Genomic DNA, 21,892 nt, shown 5'->3' on the forward strand with positions numbered 1-21,892 from the left:
GCAGTTTGTGGGCTAAAACACATCTCCTGTCTCCTTTTCCAGGGTTTGTATCTAGTAGTCTCCACATTTTTAAAAAAAAATTATTAATTTATTTTTACATTATTTTAATGGACAAATAAAAATTGTATGTATTTATGGCATACAACATGATGTTTTGCTATATGTACACATTGTGGAATGACTAATGTGAACTAATTAACATTCATGACATCATGTCTTAATATTTACCATATTTTTGTGGGGAGAACTTTTTAAATCTACCATCTTAGCAATTTCTGAGTATATCGTCATTGTTATTAACTATAGTCACCGTGTTGTACAGTAGATATCCTGAACATATTCCTCCTGTGTAACTGAAATTTTATATCCTTTGACCAATATCTTCTCAACTCTTATCCACCCTTCACCCCCCAGCTCCTGGTAACCACTACTCTACTTTCTGCTTTTTTGAGTTCAGCTTTTTTAGATTCCACATGTAAGTGAGATCATGTAGTCTTCATGTTTTCTTAAACACTGTCTTTGAGACTCCTTTCCCAAGCCTCAAGATTACCGGAGTGCATCGCAGACGTGCTCGTTTACTCTAGTCATCCATAAGTTTTCAAAATGATTTCATCAAAGGAGTAGCACAAGCTTACACAGTCAAATTTGACTCTCTTCAACTTTTATAGCAGTCTTCTTGACATTCCGAGATGACGTTAAACACTCTCATTCCGGACATTCAGATGTCCTGGACTGTGTTTCGGGAGTAATGATGGGAGAGGGAATTTCCTGCTGCTTAATCATCAGCTTTGGGAGTTGAAGAACCCGAGTCACTCATTAACTGACAGGAAATACCTGTTACAGAGATTATATCTATCCTTGTTAGCTAAGCAAAACTTCAGTAAGTGAAAAAAACTATGCTCTATTAACATTTTAACCTTTCATTTTTTTTTTCCTGGAAATAATGGGGCTTTCTGTTTATGGTTATCATAATTTACAACAAACTACTAATCAGTACAGTAACCAATGGGAAAATAGAATTTCATTCCTAGCATTCCACTGGACTGACGACAATGAATATGAGCTTTTATCCCAGGGTCAACTTGTGATGAAAAGATCAATAGATTTTCCAAAGGTGTATTACTAAAGAAATTTTAATATGAAAGTAAGATAGAGTAGAATTGACTACAATCAACATTAAAATCTTATCATTTGTTTTACATATTAAACATCCTAGCCTTAATAAAATCAATATATTATTAACAAATGTTTCAACAGTTTTAAAATTGGACTTTTTTGTTTTCCTATACTTTTCTAAGCATATTGGGAGAAGGTACCTTAATGAAATTTTCAGCATATTTTTTTTAAACATGGTTAATCTTGTCAGTCCTTTCCAGGAAGACATGCTTTTTTAGAAATAATTATTTGTCATTTTATAGCATCTTTATTTTTCTTAGAACAATTTATTAAGTATATTCAGTTTTATTATCTCTATCGATAGATAATTTTTTTAGTAGACTCTTTAATTATAGGTCCAAGTATTTGCCTGTGTTATGAGTCAAGCTTAGACTGGCTAATGTCCATCAGTTTTCACAAAGAACAGACAGTGCCTTCTCTACCAGTTTTATTTATTTTAGTGATTGCTGCTCTTTCCTGAGGAGTGGTACAGTATAACTCAATGAATAGTCTAAGTTCAAACAAATAACATTCATTTAACAAGCATTTATTAAGCACTTCCATTTATTAGCTACTCTGGATATAGAGATAAGACGCAATTTATAAGTACTCAACTTCATTGTTGTTCTTTTCTAGAAATTTCTCAATTTGTACTTTTCCTTTCATCTCCAGAATCTTGCACCTAGTTTGCTAAGGCTTCATTAACTGTTGGATTCTTACCCTTTCACCTTGTTAGTTTTGTCCTTCACAGCTGTGAAACTCTGATTCATTATTGGTTCCTTCCTTCCATTCCTAACAATTTATTGAGTTTAGCATTTTTAGATTACTAACTCATTTTTAAATAATAAAATTAAGATAAAATCACTTTATCTTTACAAAGGACTTTATTCTTTGAGGATGGCCAAACTCTTCATGAGCATAGATGACTTCCAGAAATAATTTCATTTTAAGCATATTTACTTATGAAAAGTTATACGATTCATCTTAGTAGTAACTGCAGAGAAAATTGAAAGGAATTCTTCTTCTGTTATTGCAGCTTACTGTGAGAGTTTACTCTGCCGTTGTTTGTATTATCACTAAGTAGGTGTGATATGAGCAGTTGGCTACACATCAGTCTTTTTTAGCACAACTTGTGTAAATATATAGTGATTTCTTTCAAGTAGCATGTTTTTGGAAGAACAACAATAGAGAAGAAAGCTTAACAGCTTTATAGCTTTTCATCAACTTCCCATTTTCAGTGATTACATTAAAAGGAAAACAACTTGGCTCTAAATTTTGCCATTAATATTAAGTAAATACCTTCAAACACCTTTGTGGTAGCCTCAAAAATCAGTGAACACATACAGATCACATTCTAAAAGCAATTTGTTGAAGGTAAATATATCACTATCCAGCAGAGGGGATTGTCTCTTCTTGCTTAACAATCTCCTGGTCTGTAAATCCGTCAGCCTAGGAAAATGATGACATTGACTTTTTTACACAGATATGCTGAAAATGGAACTAGGCAGAAATAAAAAAAAGTTTTGTATAGTTTTTATATTTCATGTATTTATGAAAATTGGTATATTTGTAATGTAGGATTTTATTTATCAATTTAATTTTCTCTAATTTGTCATTTGTATTTATAACATTTTTCATTAAAAAAATCTTCTAATTTAAATTTCTATTGCTGTCTTAGATCATTATAGAACAGTGTTTACTGAGTACTTATAAAGCAATGTCAATTTGCTAAACTAGAAGTTCCCCAGAAGGAACAACTAATTAAAACATTGAGAGGTAAATGTTACAATTTCCCATGAAAGGATGTCACATATTGAAATTTATACTTTCACCATACAGTGAAACTGATGAAATGTCTAAGAAAATTGTTAAGTATCTTACTCTAAATCGTAGCGCTTTTGATTTTGTTTCCTTATTTTCATACTAACTTTTAACATCCTATAGTGGGAATGTAGTTAGTCTAAAGACCTCTTTCCCACAGCACTGGGTGCTTATCTCCCTTTGTCTTCCAGAGATATTGTATCAGTGCCAGAAGTGGCCTAAGGAGCCTTTGCTGCCAACATTTGTGTAATTTGAGATCCACAGGAACTCCGTCCAGCGGTCTCCTCTGTTGCATGTTACAGTGGCTGGGATTTCATCAGTCACTTTGAGCTGTAAAGGCCTTTTTAGTTTCCAGAAGTCCCTTACTAAAATATAAGTACCTACAAGAGAAGTGAGGTCCTGCAAAAAGTGGGTGTGCGTTGTGTGATGGGAAGGAATAATGAGCAGAGAGCATTCAAGATAAAATTCCAGCTCAGTCCTGCCTCGCCTTCTGCCTCCTCAAATGCTGTTTTTCCATAGGACACTTGCTTAGGGTTTCAGTCTTTAGAACTCCCCTCCTTTCTGCTTCCCTTCACAGCCAAGCTTCCTCTTCTTGCATTCACTCCTCAAACCTCGGCAGTCCAGAGAGTTCCTTGTTCCTACACGACTGAAACTAACTTCTCCAGAGCTACTATCACAATCCCAATGCAATGTTAAAAGTCTTCTCAGAATGTATGATTCTTGGCTTTTCGGGTGTTCTTGATATTGCCACACCGTCCATTAAACTGTCTTCTTTTGAATTCTGTAAAACCACCTTCTATAATACAAAAGCTGTTTTGAGCTTCTCAAGAGTCCATAGCTCTTTTTCTTATATCTGATGCTTAAATATAAGAGTATCTATGCTTCCACCTTTTTCTCTTCTCAAATCTATAATCTAGCTCTGGTCCCAGACTCATCTATAGCTTTTGTTGAGTATTTCCTGGTTAGACCTCTTAGAAAAACATACAGCTTCCCTTGTGTCTAGATGTCACACGGGCACCTCAGTTTTTATTACTGTACTTAGTGTTTACCTCACCTAAGTTTGCTCTATTCCAGTATTTCCTATATGCTTTTACTGGATTGTTGTGTACCAATTTCTCAAGTTGGAAACCAGCAAAATGTGCTCTATTCTTCCTTTTCTTTTCTTGTCTCTAATTAGTCAGTAAATCCAATACATTTTATCTTTAAATTTCTTGTATCCATCTCTTTCTGTCCATCTTCATTACCCCCATGATATGAAGCCTGAATTATTAGTATTATTCCTGCTTATTGTATTTTCCTTTTGGTTGTAGGACCTCAAAAATGATTGTTTTCAAATGTAAATCTAATTTACTCACCTAGCTTCTCATTATTATTTTCCCATTGCCTTTAGGAGAGAGTTCCAAATTTTAGTAGTCATTCATAATGTGTTTAGTAATTTATTCAGTAAAGCTTGGACACCCACCTACTATATGTGGGACTCCCACTGGAAGAAAGACACAGGGTTCTGGAGCTCATGGTGTTTGTATTCTACAAGGCCCTCCACAAGCTACTCATTACTTACGTATCTGATCTTCCCTACCACTTTTTTTTATTATTATTTTGTTTATTTATTTTTTTTGCGGCAGAGTCTTACTCTGTCACCTGGGCTAGAGTGCCCTAGTACCATGATAGCTCACAGCAACCTCAAACTTTTGGGCTCAAGTGATCCTCTTGCCTCAGTCTCCCAGGTAGCTGGGACTAGAGGCGTGCCACTACCACGCCTGGCTAATTTTTTCTATTTTTAGTCGAAACAGGTTCTCACTCTTGCTCAGTCTGATCTCAAACTCTTGACCTCAAGCGATCCTCCCATCTTGGCCTCCCAGAGTGCTAGGACTATAGCCATGAGCCAGCGTGCCTGGCCACTACCAGTTTTTTACCGTTACCCTACTCCAGTAGTGCCAGTACTTGGGTTCCTGGACCCTTGCAGTGCCTCCTTGGTATATGTTTCAGGAATTCTATCTGCCAGCAATATTCATCTCTACCGTCTCTTACCCCAGCTCTCTTCCAACCTCATGTGCCTCCTGGGTCCTCTTCCTTGCAATGGATTTCCTGTTCACTCTTCTCACTACGCTGCTGTCGCATCCTGTGGGCTACGACCACCTTCGAACCATTTCCCTGCGGCACTTGGAACTGTGAGGCCATCTCCCATTCATGCCTCTCTTAGAGCAGTGACATTGCTTAGAGCATCATTCTGGCTTCTGTGCCTCACATACTGTAGGCAATGAGTAAATGTTTGTTGAATAAACACGTAAAGGTCTGTGGTGAAAGCTTCTTGCCAGTCAATGTCATGTCATAGACCTGCCTGTCGGATTGGGCCTTTTTGAGGTAAGACAATTCTTCCTTGGGCCAGGTGCCTAACGCAGTCAAGAAAGGAGAAACCATGCCTCTTGAGATGCTGTTGAACTGTTGGGATATTTTCTACTTATGCGCATCATTACCTACTTAGATATCTTCTGTCAGCTCATGCACCTGCTGTGCCTTCAAACATTATTCCCACAGGAAAGTTTGGAAAATGTTTAAGTATTAGAATAAATCACTATTATATAAATATTCCTTAAAATTAAATATATAAGTATTATATATGTATGTGTATATATATTTGCATTTATATATGCACACATATACATTTATCATATATATTTATTTTTATGTTTTTATTCATGGTGCAATATACTTTGTGATAAGTTTAGCCCATCTTCCCCAGCCTCAACCTGTTGGTAAAAGTCTGTTAATTGTCAAAGGGAGATTTAGAGCCATAGAAAAAATCCACTACTTCTACTAGAAAATCAGCTCAAAACTTGTTTCCTGCTGAGGGTGAGTCAGTAAAAGCTTGAAATAAAAAGACACAGACCAAATTGAAGTCAGAAAAACATATTTCTGGAATGGCAAATAGCATATGCTAGTGCCTATGAATCAAAAATATGCATTTTATGAGTAATTCATAATATCCAAGTCCACTTTTGAAACTTATCCTTAATGTTTATATTATTCATTTTTGTGAATTTCTACCAGAGCCTTATAATTTATTCTACAGAAAGGCCCCAAACTTCTTGCACAAACTTTAAGGGGCAGTAACACTTCTTTTCATTTCATTTCATGTGTGGATGGCTGATATTGAGTTAAAGATTTTGAGAGTGATTGCAATATCTTGATTTTCCATTTCAGAAAATTAAGGCACAGTGACCTTAAGTGACTTACTTGCTATTGGAGAATTACTGGTGGACTCTTCTAGGGCTACTCGTATTACACCAATCATGTGATTATGATTTTTTTCTGGATAATATCAGTAAATCATAAATCAAACTTGTATATTTTCTCTGTGTTGATCAAGGTTCCTACCTTATCCCACTCCCGGCAGCAGAACTAGCCAACTGTGCAGATCTGGGGACCCTCTGTCAAGGTAGGGAGGCAACGTCGTCCTCTGGAGTCTGTCTGCTTCCTACATCTGTTTTAGGGAATGTAGTTGTCACTGTTTTGATTTTTATCTCAATTTTCACTTGCAAAGCCAAAAAAACCAGCAAAACAGAAGAATTTCTGGATGCATTTTAGTTGTGTGGGTGCACAGTACATACAGTGTGGAGAAAGAATGCATTCACACCCGGAATGACCACATTTCCATAAAGCACTGCATTTTTAAAAATGTGAATGGATTATATGCTACTAAACAAGGGTTGGTTTCATTTTTCCCCTATTTCTTCTCAATAATATTGCAAAGGTCCAGTATAAATAAATACAATGGTCTAATATTTTGAAAAAGTATTCATGTCCATAAAACAAGGAGATAAAGTAAGTTGAATATTCAGTTAAGTTTAAGACAGGGCAATGAGGCAATTTATGATGTGCAATATAACTTAAATCTTAGGATAAAAATGGTTATACTAAACTGATGTCAATGTAGCTATATTAATTATTATGCTTAATGACTAGAACTTGGTCAGTATTACAATTATACATTTTATGTTCTAAATAGTTGCATGCTAAATAATATATAATTAAAGTTATACAAGTTTTAAAATAATAATATAAATATTTTGCTTTAATTTTATCATTGTCCTCCTAATTACTCATGACCCTTTTTCATCCATTTATTCTATTAAATACTTCTTTATGAAGTACATGTTCTATGTACCACATTAAGAATCATGTCCATGCATTTTGTAAAAGCTGGATCACTTATTAAGACGATCATAGCACAAAGGTGACAGAGTTAGAAGTGAGACTAAACAAATAGAAACCTAAGCTCTCTCCTGTGGTTCCAGTGTGGGCGTAGGGCATGTGGGTGGGGTAGGATGGGTAACTCATTATTATCTTTGTTTTCCTTTTAGAGACGTTATTTCTCTGATATTATTATTGATCAATACCCTATGAAAATTAAGTTATTTAAGTAGTTTCTTTACATGAAGTCAGTGTAGTTTTTTTGTTTGTCTATTTGTTTCTTTTAGAGATGGCTCATTCTGTTGCCCAGACTGGAATGCAGTGACGTCCTAGAACTCCTGGGCACAAACAATCCTCCTGCCTCAGACCCACAAGTAGCTAGGACTACAGGTGTGAGCCACCATGCTTGGCTAATTTTTTTTTTCTTTTTTGAGGAGATGGGATTTTGCTATGTTCCCCAGGTTTGTCTTGAACTCTTAGCCTCAAGCAATCCTCTCACCTAGGCCTCTCAAAGTGCTGGAATTACAGGAGTGGACCACTGCACCTAACTTCAATGTAGTTTTAAAATAGTTATATGAAGTAGACCAAAAAAACCTTAATTTTTTTTAGTTCAAGATCTGAAGCTTTGTTTTAAAAATTAATTTTTTTATTTGTTTTATCTATAGTACTTATTCTTTGAGTCAAAGGACCAGATTCTCAGATTTTTTTTTCTCACTTTGTCCTAAGTGACTAAAAAGCATTTTCATGAAATACCTTGCATTCAGATAAACATAATTTGATCATAATAAAAAAATAAAGACTTCAAAAAAATTTTTATTCTTAAGTATTATATATTACTTTAGAATGGAAAATTATCTTAAGAATGCATATTTGAATCAAGGAATTCAGTATTTTATACAGAGCCTTTAGAAGATAATTCTTTGTAATCATTTAAATACTTAAATGTTTTAAATTTAGGTAGTTTTTTTTAAACTTAGAGATACATAACAAATGGTCATTGTATATATGAATGTACATCTAATACAAATGTACATGTAAGATAAACTAAAGGAAAATTATGTGTGTAGTTTATTTTGTATATAGCTCCACTAGAATCCCTTAGAAAAATATTATCAAAGCATTGCATAAGGATTTAATCTTTGAGAGTTTTAATAATATCAGAAGCATAGCTATGACATAAGGCTGTAAGGCTTCCCTATGAGGTACTAAACATCAGTGTTTAGTAAAGTTATTGAGATCTTTGAGTGACTAGTTTATATATTTCATTCTTTTTTGTTTTTCTTTACACTTATCTTCTTAAGAAGAGATACATTTTCTTCTGAGATTTTATTTCACCAGTTTCAGTGTATTGGGCAGACTGACGTAGTTTAGATAACTCTCAAGCCATAGGTCTGTATAGACTGCCTTCTGTAACTTTTTACAAACTCAAGAAACTGAGTTCAGGAAGGTTTAGTAATTTGCTGTGTGATTGCCAACCTGTTAATGGCAGACCTAGGTCTAGAATCTAGCATCTGAGTGTCCTTTCTCCAGTCCCTTTGTGCCAGCTCCAGACCTTTGTGCTATATGGCACCAAAGGCCATGTGAACTGATTCTTAATGTGCCATAGAAAGTATTGCTTCATTTTATGCATTATAACTTGGGAGTCTGTAGTATTTAGTGGCAAGAGATGGTTTCCATTCCTCCTCTGTGTATTTTCATGCATTAATTATAGATTGCTTATCCGTATTAACTGTCGTGTGCTCCTTGCAAAATTACATCTTTCTCGTCTTTATTACCAGCTACTGTAAACTCTCCTAGTACTACACCACCCACTGTCACCACTAACATGCCTGTTACTAATAGACTCGATAAACAAAGGAATGGTAAGAAATTATTACCTTTTATATTTTCAGTATGTCTTAACATAAAAAGTTGTGTTCTAAGGGTGGAAATATGTAATGTTTCAGCAAAGCTTATTGAAGTCAATCAGTGCATTTGTACATTTGCAAGACTAGTAAAACAAATAAATATCACTTTTCCTGAGTTTCTCATTCTTATGACCAGTGAAGTGAGTACATTTCCAGTACTCCTTTTCTGCAGTTTTAGCTAAACTGTCTTTCAAAGAAAGTTTTAGGAGAGAGATATTTAATTAAAAGGAATTTACTTGCATTATAATAGAGATCTGAGAAAAAAATTTTGTCAGATTATTCTCTTCAGGAAACTAGTGTTTAAAGGATTTTATAAATTTCAAAAAACTAAGTAATTTTAGTAATTTAATTTCTCACTGAAGTGAACTTTATGGTCAAACATTTATAACATTTAAATCAATTTCCTTTGATTTCTGTTTATATTTGTCAAAGAATAATGATTAGAATGTGATTATATATTAACTAAATCTTAATTTTAATGACAAAAATTAAAGTCAGTTCCAATACTTCTTGACTTTTTTATCCATATATGTTTTTCCATTTATATTATTTGTAATTTGCAAATACAGTTATATAAGGTAAGAAATGAACAGAGGAAAAGCCAGGTGAATTGAGTTATTATTTAATTTGCTACCTCCCTGGACCACCTACATAGCCTTTTGGTAATTCATTTAGTGATTTCAGTTTCTTCTAATAAAGATAAATTCCAATCAAGTAACAACACCATTGCTTTGACGGCAATAATATTCTCAAATATGAGATACTAGAAACAAAGAAATTTTCTAAACCCCAATCATTTAGCTTGTGAGGCCAAGACATCTGTAATATATCACCAGGGACCCAAAACCCAGAGAAAAGAAACCCACATAGTTCATTTTTTCTTTTGGCTTCAGGGGTTACATCAACTTCCTCTGTAAGGACATTTAAATTCGAGTATGGAATATTTTACATAAAAACGCAGATATAAATCTCATTAGAGTTATAAAGACATCGATTCAGGGAAGTGTTTATAGTTATTCTGGTAGTTACACCAAGGAGATTTATGATGGAGCAAAAATTTCAGCAACCCCCAAGAAAGCAACAGCAGCTGAAGTTTCCAGTGCATATTTCATGTGGACTCCAGCCAGTAGATGGGAATATTATAATTCCAACTAAGTATTTCACTCTTTGTATGAGCATACAAAGAGCCTCTGTGGCATTCTCCCTCTAGGACTGGCACATCCTCCACTGCCCAAGAACATTTATATGATGCTTCAGAGTCCTCGACTTGGTGGAGTGAAGCTGTATTCACTCAGTCATGTCATTTCTGACATTCTTGAAGAAAGCCTTGTTCAGTCCATCTCTCTCTGCGTCATAACCTTCATTTGGAGTTTCAACAAAGCAAGCAAATGTTAGAATCAGTTAAAATGGTTTATCTTGACCACATTAATGGGAAAAAAATTGAATTCAGATGATTCTTGACCAAAATGTAATCTCAGCATTTAGAAATATTCAAAAACCATTATGTAGTAGAAATATTCTCAAAATGATGTACTCAAATTTGTATACTATCTTAACATTTTTACCATATACTTGAGCCACCTATACTATTTACTTAATGGATTTTTTTTCCTAACTTGACTCCCTTTTTTACTTAAACATCTGTATTTACATGGGAAAATCAATTTCACTATTAGAAACTGAAACCAGTACTGCTTGTTATGAAACGGAAGTGAAAAGTGAAAATAAATGTAATGTAAGCAGTGTTTTTTGAATTCTCCCTATATTCTATTGCCTTCTCACATCTCAAAGCCTGAAGCCTTCATTATCTTTTTAAAAAGGAGGAGTAACAAAATATTAAGGGTAGACTACAATTAGGATTTTTTCTTTGATGCAATCAAATTTGAAATAATTGAAAAGATTATTTTTCATCTTGTGAATAAATGCTATTTTATATCATGTCCTGTACTAAGATCATTCATATACCATCAACAATTTCTTATTCTTTGGGAAACTGATACAGTAAATATTCTTAGGTTTATGATCTGAAATATTAGAGAATCCCACATTGTTTACTGTAAGAAAGATACGTACAACTGTCAAATCTGCTGTCTACCATATCCTGTCCTTTTAACTCTGGTCTGTCAGAGTTTTCCTGAGTTCATCAATAATGATTTGCTAGTGTGGGGAGAGGAGAGGGATCAAGATTGTTTAGTAATCAGATATATTTTCTTAGTATATCAATAAAATTTGTTTTCCTGGATTTTGTGAAATGTTCGTGTTTTTCTGTGTAAAATTCTTTTTGTTATTTTCAGGACTTCAGTCTGATCCTTTAGACTACTCCAAATCCTCACTTAAATTCATCTGTAGGTTCTTGGAAACTGCAACTTTAAGTTAAATGATGTAACGAAACTGATTTTACCACAGGCTAATTGATATAAACAAGAATTAAGTTCCATCAGCATATTCCTGGTCACAAAAACATCACCAAACTTCTAAATAAAGACCCAAAACACTTCTAATATTAAACATTGAAATAAATGTGTACTATACATACATTTAAGAAAGATTAATGAAAACAAGAGAATTATTTACCCAATTTTTGATGAATCAGTGAGTGACGCAGTTGTTATGGTGGTGGCTTAAATCATAGAATAAATGTTTGCAAAGTGAAAACTGTGAGGAGCCCCTCCTCCCACCATCCAATTCACAATCAGTCACAGATGTGGCAGCTCGCTGAACACTTTCCTACTGCATCCTCTATCCCTGTGCATTTGTATGATTGTCATGGACTTGATGAATTTTTATTTGATAATAATTTGTATTCATTCATTTCTTCATTTTCCATCCCACTTATGCTAGTCAAGGTCGAGTGTGGCCAGAACCTCTCCTGGCAGGTCAGGGTGCCAGGCAGGAACTAGCCCTGGCCAGGACACCATCCCATCGCAGGGCACACTCATATATACACCATACTCACACCGGGATCTTTGGGATGTGGGAGGATGCCGGAGAACCCACAGAAAAACACAGATATGGGGAGAACATGCCAATGCCACACAGACAGGGACCCCAGCCAGGAAATGATATTTTTTTTCTCACCGATGTTGTAACAAAGTGACCTTAAATGAACAATGTTATTTGAAGACTTGCTATATATACTAAAAAAGTCTTACCTTTTAAGCTACTTTTCAGACACATATTTCATGGATAATCTAGGTAGTCCCACAAATAATGAACCTTTGTACCTTTTCTGTTATATTCCCAAGTAAAGCTCTTGGACTAATTATTTTCATTCCAAATCATGTCTTCTATGCTTGAAATATTTCTCTACTAGTACTGAATCGTAAACTTCTGTGAGGTTAGCACAGACAACCCAAGGAAGGAATTAACTCCATGAGTCCTTATTGTTCTAAAAATCTAGCTTACAAGTAAGTACAAATTGTGACACTTCTTCTAGTTTCTCACATATGTTTAATTATTCAAATAACAAATTCCCTTGCAGATCATTTGTTTCGATCTGACAGTCCCTCTAGCTGAACATACCAAATAGCTTAAGGAAGTTGTGTGTGTAGGACCTGCAGGATGCCAGCCATGTTGTAAATGCCGCTGCCGTACCATAATTGCCTCATCACCGGTTCTAAGAAATAATCACAAATCTTAATTAATATTTGGTTTATAGTTTAACATCTATCTTTTTAAATATACATATTTTAAACCTATTATTTCAAACCTAGATTTTACATCCTTGAATATAGAGTAGTGTCATTTTTATAACCTTTAAGAAACTCTGAAAAGAATGTTGAGAAGTCAATTTAAAAAAAAAGGCAAGATTAATTGGAGAGAGACCTACAGAAAGGAATAGTGTTTTAATACCACGTCTGTAAAGGCAGACAGTGATTTCTACTTTGAAGTTCTACATGGCTGAAGTTTTTCAAGAAGCATCTATCGTGGGTTCTTCTGGCCTGGATGTCATTATTGGGACAATGCGTACATGTCTTGAAGTCTCTGGAACACACGGAGATTTATGAATAGCTTTTATATTGAGACACCACAGGAGTTGTTACATTTATAGGAGAAGATGACTTGACTGCTATAATAACATGGAAAATCCTGCATCAGTGGGTCTTAATTGTGCCTTTCCTCCAATAGCAATGTTTAAGCCAATTACTTTGCTGCAATCCAAAACCCTTCTCTCTAGCCCTTCCATGGACAGTTTTTTAAATCTTGTTTTGACAGTTTATTCTTGGCTATTTCTCATGATTACTTGTTGGCTACCCTTTTCAAAAAATTTAAATAAGTATAACAAGGTTCCTTTGAGTAGTTTTTGGCAAAATTTACAAAATATTCTCACTCGGAAGCATCTAAAGAAAAACTACTTGAAAATTAGTCATAGCATGAGAGAATCTATAACAAAAGATCCCGGTTATTTGGTATATTAACATACTTATTTGCTATAAGCAATATAATTCTAGGGAGAGTTCTCCCTGTAGGCTGTCTCTGCTATTGGATATCATTCCCGTTTATAAAAACAGTGAACTGGCCGAAAAAGTGGGGCAGGAAACATTTAAAATTTAAAGAAAATGTTTTAAATATTTGGATACCTCCATAAAATTTCAAAAATGTCAGTGATTGAAACTACTGATTTTTAGTATTTTGCACTGTTTCCTAAGAGAGGGAACAAATACTACTCTTATAACAAAAGCATGCTGTAGGTCTCCATCTAGTGGTAGTTTTTCAGATACTCTACTAGCGTCAGTATACAGGTGCTCCTCGACTCACAGTGGGGTTACGTTCCCATAAACTCATCGCAATTCGAAAATATCGTAAGACAAAAATGCATTTAATGTACCTTAAAGTGCTCAGAACACTTACGTTAGCCTACAGGTGGGCAAAATCGTCTAACGCAAAGCCTAATTTGTAATAAAATGTTGACTATCTCATGTAATTATTGAATACTGTACTGAACGTGAAGAATGAAATGGTTGTATAAGTCCTCAAAGTACAATTTCTACTGAGTGCCTATTGTTTTCATACCATCATAAAGTTGATAAATCCACGATTTTATATGGTGATATATACAGTGTCAAAGTTTTTTAATCAGAGTTATTATCCTTTGTTTTATATGTTCCTCTAAATATTTTTTCCTTCAGAACATTTTGTAAAGGCATTTAAAATCAAGATCAGTAAAATACCTGAAGAGTTTTAGAAATTGAAATAATCTAGCCTGCATAAGTTAAACTCACTTGTGCTTGGATTTGTGCCAGTCTTATATTATTACATCAAGGGTAGCAACTTTCATTATTTAGTGTGAGACTCTGACTCCTTTACTGGAAAGACATTCCTTTGCTAGTGGGACTGGAATTGGTATTTTGGTAGATTTGGGAGTTCCCAGAGGCATACTTTTGTGTTTGTTTCTATGTTTCCTCACAGTTTTCATCAAATATTTTCCTCAAAATTGCTTTAATTATATATTGCTATATTTTCTTTGCATATTTTACTGAAGACTTAACTAACCATAAGAATGAAGAAAGATGATTGATAATAATTGAGATTCAAAAAATTTCCCTATCTCTGTAACCTGCCATATTTTAAGAGACTATTTTTCTCATTAGCTACTTTGAGTAAAGTGCCCCCTAGCACATTCCTAGAGAGATTTAGCAAACCCTTGCTGTTGAATTTGATTTTCATTTTTAAACAAATTTCAGATTGCCCCTCCTCTCCCAAAGTAGAACCTTCTTTACAATTGGGTTTTCTTTTAAAAGTGAATCAGTCTGTTTAAAATTCTACCTGAAAATATTCTTTCTTTTTTCCGTCTACTTTGGTATGAATGACTATTTTTAAGAAATTTTGATGAAAAAATCTGGTAGAACCCAACCCAGTGGTTCAGTAAAAGAAAATGTTTTAGTGGGGATGGGAAAGAGAAGGAAGGGAGAGAGGTCTAGGGCGGTGAATGTGTGTGTGCCTGTGCTCCCTCTTCAAGTATACTCCTGCACATCATCTCACTCAAGTTTTTTCATATCCCCAACTCTTTATCATTCTTTATAATGCACAAACAAGCGTAACTTCTTGTTATAAGAAATCAAATTGTACATGAAAACAATCCTCATTTTATGGACAGGAGATATGAGAAATCTATAGAATTAAAAACTATGAAGAAGCATATGCAAGTGGTAATTTAGGAGCAATGAACCATCTGTAAGAGTAAACTAATTGATAACCATTTCTGAGAAGTTGCAGAGGTCAATAAGCTTAACATCAAAATATCAGAAATTTTCTGTGCCTATGTAAAAGGTGTTTCTTTTAACTTGTGTTATAAATTATATGATTATGAATAAAATTATGTGATGATATAAAAATTTATGTGATTACAAGTTTAAACTGTTTGATAATTCTGTCAAATGTAATTAATGGACTTACCCTGTTTCCAATGGGCAGATGGAATTATCTATAGAATATCTGTAGTGATTCAAAACATCCTTCGTCACCCTGAGGTAAAAGTACAGAGCAAGGTGGCAGAATGGGTAAGTGAACTTGGCAAATTTCTCTTTTTGTTTTAAATCTTTAACTTCTAGAAATCTGGAAAAGACCCTGGGTAACTGAATCCACAGATTATACTGAAACACAGATACTGTTCATTATAAACATAAGATATATATTAATAGTAAGTGAGGTGTTGTGCTTATGCATAGAAAGGGTGCATTTGAATAAAGGATATGAAACTAATAGACTATATCAGTGTCTTAAATAAGAAAAGGACTACCCAAAAGGAAATAGGTTTTAGTAGGTGCAGGTATTTTTATGTACTCTTAGATCCATACATTTTCACCTACATTTTTAAAAATAGATTTTTTTATTTGTTTGATTAAACCCAAAAAGTATAAAAAGACATATTATAAAAGTCATCCAGTCATCTTTGCTGCTTATCTGCCTGGAACCATCCTCATCACCAACAGTGAATTGGATGTCACTGTTAGTTTTTCTTGGGTTTTTCCAGATTTCTTTGTACACATAAAAGAAAAGAAAACTATAGATTCTTATTTCCCTTTTACACTGAAAGTAGTATATTTTACACACCATTCTGCACTGTATTTATTTTTGTTGTCGTCAGATTTGCTACATTAGTACATGGAGAACTTCCTGGTTGTTTTCTTTTTCCTTTTTTCTTTTTTTTTACACAGTGCATAATATTGCATTATATGGCTTTCTTGTCATTTATTTAACATATCTTCTGTTGATGGATGTTTAAGTTATAATTTATTTAACCAATATGTTATTGGTTAAAACCAGTATTTAAGTAGTTTCCAATTTTTTTAAAAAATTAATATTTTCTTCATTGTCCTACAAATACAACCTGTGGATTTTTTCATTTTCTTCTCAATAATCATCTCAAAAATGTTATTTTTCATAGCTTTCTATTTTTTCTATTATTTCATTACCTGCCTACAGCATACTGTGAGACCATACTTCTTTTTATATATAATACTATTACAGTTCAGAATTGTTTTTTTGTGAATAAGTCATTAGCATATACATTCTAAAGTAAGAAAAATGGATTTTCTTATGTAGTAAGTCTGATAAATGTGTCCTTGGTAGCAAAAGAAAGTTATTGAGAGGTAACATAGCATCATTCTCTTCTGAAGCAAAACCTTACCAGACACTTTTTATTTAAGATGCAAGATAGCAAAGCAGATACTTGGTAAGAGAGAAAACATAAGTGGTGTCCCTGATTCCTATTATTACTGTTTACAATTAAAAATAATTTAACACTTATTTTGCCAGCATTTCCTAAAATTTACATTCAATTTTAGAAGTGCTTATAAGGAAGGCTAAATGTGCGTATGAAACAAGAACCCTTCAGAGGTGATTTATAAACAGGAGGATCTCATGTCACTGAAGAAATTCTATTTTGCACTGGTTTCAGACACTGTGGCCTGGAAGCTTGTTGTTTATGTTGAAAGGAATCCATTGCTTCATTAAAGAGTCTGGTGCTGAGGCCCATTAAGACCGCTAGATAACCACATAATAATTATCACAGTTCCAAAAATGTTGGACTTATTTGTTTTTTTTAAGCTTTATATTGTTGACTTATAATTTTTCTTGTTCCTAATATACTTATGAGATGTAAATTACTAGAGAACATATTTTAGTGTACCTCAGTGTTTGTTAAATGAAGAATGGGGAAGGCATTTATGATGATAATCTTCTTCTTATAATATGGGCTGGAGAGGAAATGATAGTGTTTCCAGACCGACAAACTTGGATTCCAATCTGGGATCTGCTACTTCCTATGGGGGTGATTTTAGGCAAACTATTTCCTCTCTGTGAAGCTCAGTTTCTTTATGTTATATATAAGGCTGTGTGGGGGCTAGGGGTAGGCTAATACCTATCTGATTGGTTGTGAGGATTGAAAGAAGTAGCATTTGTCAAGTTCTTGGCATGCAGTGATCTAATGACTGTTACTTTATTTTTCATCCTCTAACTGTCCAGCATTTTCCCCGGGGTCTTATTCTAATAACAATTTATCTTTGGAGAGGGGAGAAATCTTGATCCAGATTTAAAAAAAAAAAAAGTATTGCCACAACTCAGCCTTTTCCATTGTGTTTTTCAGCTCAATTCAACCTTCCAGAATTGGAACTACACTGTTTTTGTGGTTAATATCAGGTAAATGACAGAATGAATTATTTGAGAAACTAAAAGTTTTATCTAATTAATGCTGAGTGTGCTCTCTCTCTTTCTCTCTCTCTCTCTCTGACTGTACCCACACACACAAATACACATGTACTGTATTCATAATCTTTCTAAAACAATATATTATTTGCACAAAAAGCCTCATTGCTGCAGCAATGATTTTTAATTTTTTTTGAGCATTCATTCCAGTCATTTGAAATATTTTAGCATGTACTCCCAAATATGCATTTATTTTAAATACGCTGCGTATGTAGTGTATTCATGTAGTGTGTGTGTTGTGCCCAATTGAATCAATATATGTTATAATGTGTCAAAAATTAAAATTGTATAACATAGATAGAAGTTGTCAGTTCCTTCTCACACCCCACAGGGGTGGGGAACCTGCGGCCTTGGGGCCATACGTGGCCTTCCGAATTCTTGAGTGCAGCCTTGTGACTGAATCCAAATTTTACAGAACAAGTGGTTTTAATAAAGGGATTTGTTCTGTGAAAGTTTGGATTTGGCTGAGGGGCTATGCTTGGGGATCTGGAGGGCCGTGTGTGGCCTTGAGGCAGCAGAGCACCCTTTGGGTTGCATGTACTTCGGTTTCGAGACCACTTTTCTGCAAGATCTGATCTTGTACCTCTACAGTCTGATTGCAACCTGGCTTTTCAAGATTACCTTTCACTGTTTTTCTATTTAAATTCTCTACTAAATCTTCAGCAATTGATATTGTTCAATATCTTCCTCTGTACCTTGTTTTTACAGTTTTATGCTTAAACTAATTTTATGAAGTATATTTTATGACTCTGAAACATACATTCTGTAAACCTAAGAGAGGTAATAACACAGGAAAGGGGTCACACTGTCAGATAAGTTCAGGAAGTACCTTATTCAACAAACCGAAGCAGGTTTCCTTGTCAGAACATCTCAGGTTCCTTAGTGTACTCACATGCATTGTAAATCTTTGAAACAGCAAGAGCACACAGTGGCTCAGCTTTATGAAAGAAACTAGAACCTCAGAGCACACGTTTGGAAATGGTGGCTTAGAATGTCCTGTCTGCCTCTTTCTTTTAGCTCCCCAAATTTTCTTGTTGATGATGCTGTGGATGAAGTTTATTAATGAATATGTGTTTTGTTATAGTTTTCACCAGAGCACAGGAGAGGACAAGATTAAAGTCAAGAGAAGCATTGCGAATGATCAAAGGTATCACTGACAAAGTCTTACAAAAAATAAAACATTTTTTCTCTTTCCCACTGCTTTGACTATCTGGTAGAGAAATGAAAACAATGAGACAGGGAGAAAATTGTAATCACATAGCACATTTGAGTTATTTCTTTGGCACTAATGGACACTTTTTTTCTTATACTTAAAACCATAACAGACTGAATAGTATTGTACATCTGATGAAAAATAATTCAGAAGAAGAGCATTTAAAATGAATAGATTATTATTTTTAGTATTTCCAGTTTATTTATGATAACCCATCACCTCTTATTTGAAATTGGCAAAGAGACCTCCAAAGAAAATAGCTTTATTTTAAGCAAAGTGTTTATATATTATAGCATGTAATAATATTAGGTGCCAAAATATTTTCAGCATTTAAAGCCATCAGCTAATTTTGTGAAGTCTCCATTTTAAAATTTGTATCAGGATCATGACTTAACCACACAGGTAATTTAGCAGTGGTCCCCAACTACTGGAAGACAGTTTTTTCACAGACCGGGGATGGGGGGTGGGGGAGATGGTTTTGGGATGATTGAAGTGTATTACATTTATTGTGCACTTTATTTCTATTATTATCACATTGTAATATATAATGAAATAATTATAGAACTCACTATAGGTTGGGGACCCCTGATTTAATGGATATGCCCAGCATATCTAACCAATTTGCATATAAGGATCCTATGTTCAGAGTACTATAAAATGAAAAACAATCTAAACTCCTAAATGGAATACATTTAGTTGTATTTAAGTAGTATATTGCATCTCCATAGAATTTTTTTTTTAAACTCTGTTGAAAAGCAAAAGTGCCCATAAATCTTGCTGGGTTTCAGTTGATTGAATTGATGTTATAGATATATTAATTCAACCCTGATGATAGATTATGTTTCTTTTCAGGTGATATATTCTTGCTATGAGAAGATAAAAATAAAATTTCATATGAGAGTTGACCAGAGAGCTTTCTTCTTATTTTTTTTTCTTTTAAAGTTATATTTAACCATGTTATTTTTGTATATATATTCAACAGACTGGATTGAGCCATCTGATTAGGGAAAGGTGTTTTTATTTCTGACATTGTTCCTTTTCCTTTATGATCTGAAAACAGAGTAATATATTTCAGCATTGTATTCTTTTTTTTTTTTTTTTTTTTTTTTTTTGTTGAGACAGAGTCTCACTTTGTTGCCCAGGCTAGAGTGAGTGCCGTGGCGTCAGCTTAGCTCACAGCAACCTCAGACTCCTCGGCTTAAGCGATCCTACTGCCTCAGCCTCCCGAGTAGCTGGGACTACAGGCATGCGCCACTATGCCCGGCTAATTTTTTCTATATAGATTTTTAGTTGTCCATATAATGTCTTTCTATTTTTAGTAGAGACGGGGTCTCGCTCAGGCTGGTCTCGAACTCCTGACCTTGAGCAATCCACCCGCCTCGGCCTCACAGAGTGCTAGGATTACAGGCGTGAGCCACCGCGCCCGGCCAGCATTGTATTCTTGAAAGTGATAGGACTTTTATCCTCTACGTAGCCCAATAATTTCTCTTCTACCCCCTCTGCTAGATCATATTGAGCCTTCAATAATGGACACAGCAGCAATCTGGATCCCCTTACTGGATACTTTCTTTGTCTAGCAATTGGGACAACCTAGTTTGGGGTTTCAGCGATGGTGTCCCCTCTTCAGGAAGTCAGCATTCTCTTTTTAGTTTATTTCCTGTGGTTCTTCTACTACCTGGTAATACCAAAATCAGCCACCATTAGAATATGTCAGCACCTCAGAAACTCTTGCCTGAAAGACATTTAACTTCATGGAATCTCAGTTTCCTAGTCTGTCATACCAATGAATAATTTCACAGAAAATTATAGGGAAAATAAACTACGACAGTGCATGTGGGAAAAATCTACACATGTAATTTTTTTTTTTTTGGGTATGAACTCTTGGCATTTTAATATTAATTTTATAGCCTTTCCTCTTTCTCCTTTTTTCTGTTCCCTACTGCTCTTATGCTCATTGATGAACCTCTATAGTCTCTCGTAGTTTTTCTCAAAACCACAGTCTACTAGTTTTACACATGTTCTTTTTTTCAAACTTTTCCTTTCAATTTGATTGTATCACGTAACACAGACCGTAGCTTCAGATAATGCTATCATACTCTATCGCCTAGACAGACAGGAAACCAAAGCCACAGAGACTGGCTTATTCAAATAAAGAATGGCTGATGGTAACAACAGATAGAACTTGACTTTGTAGAACCATAAAATAGTTTCAGTTTTCAGGATGAGAGAGGAAAGCAGTGCAGATAAGACCTGTGAAAATACATGGTTATTCTTCAATGGTTGAGTTTAGGTATTCAATGTCATCCACAATACATTGCACTAATTATGTTCTCAATATTCTAGACAAGTAAAAGGTCACATTCCCAACTCTAAGTTCTCAGTAACTGGAGTGGCAAAGCTTATCTTCACATAATAATTTAATCAAGAGATACTTTTCCGTAGGCCATTTAAAAAATTATTAAGATATCACAGTTTACTATTCACATCTCTGTTTGCTTCCTCCTGAAATATGGTTTATATATGAATGTTAAGCAGTAAATCACCAGAAAGATAAGTAGTTTTTTGGAGTTAATTGTGAGAACAGTAGAGCACTTTGTCCTTGAAATTAGCACAGATATTTAGGAGGGAAAAAAACTGAGTTATTATTTAATTTTACCCAACCTTAAATAGCAAATATTTCACTTAATCCTTCTAATTTTTTTAGTATCACATATATATTACTATTGTATTTAATATTTATTCATATTCACAGAATTTCATAAATAAAATATGCCACTGCCTCTCCGCTGAGTATTCTATAGTTATTTTAAAAACAATGCTGCCACTTTGTCTTTGGCATGTGGACAGTAACTGATCTTGATAACACAGTGCCCTGTCTTTTGTCATGTTATTCATT

The 21,892-nt window shown here is 34.3% G+C and overlaps 1 protein-coding gene across 2 annotated transcripts in view; it reads left to right on the forward strand.

Annotated features, from left to right (window-relative positions):
- Positions 1-21,892, forward strand: part of ADGRG6 (adhesion G protein-coupled receptor G6) — a 132,970-nt gene that overhangs the window by 69,903 nt on the left and 41,175 nt on the right. Inside the window, exons 5-9 of one of the 2 annotated variants that reach the window (XM_069487628.1) lie at positions 6,347-6,415; positions 8,949-9,032; positions 15,492-15,577; positions 17,665-17,717; positions 18,868-18,930. In XM_069487628.1, coding sequence (XP_069343729.1) covers positions 6,347-6,415; positions 8,949-9,032; positions 15,492-15,577; positions 17,665-17,717; positions 18,868-18,930 — 355 coding nt within the window. The remainder of the gene's footprint in view (positions 1-6,346; positions 6,416-8,948; positions 9,033-15,491; positions 15,578-17,664; positions 17,718-18,867; positions 18,931-21,892) is intronic. The other variant, XM_069487629.1, reaches the window with a different exon arrangement.

The sequence above is a fragment of the Eulemur rufifrons genome, chromosome 15 (assembly GCF_041146395.1).
Source record: "Eulemur rufifrons isolate Redbay chromosome 15, OSU_ERuf_1, whole genome shotgun sequence".
Classification (NCBI taxonomy): Eukaryota; Metazoa; Chordata; class Mammalia; order Primates; family Lemuridae; genus Eulemur; species Eulemur rufifrons.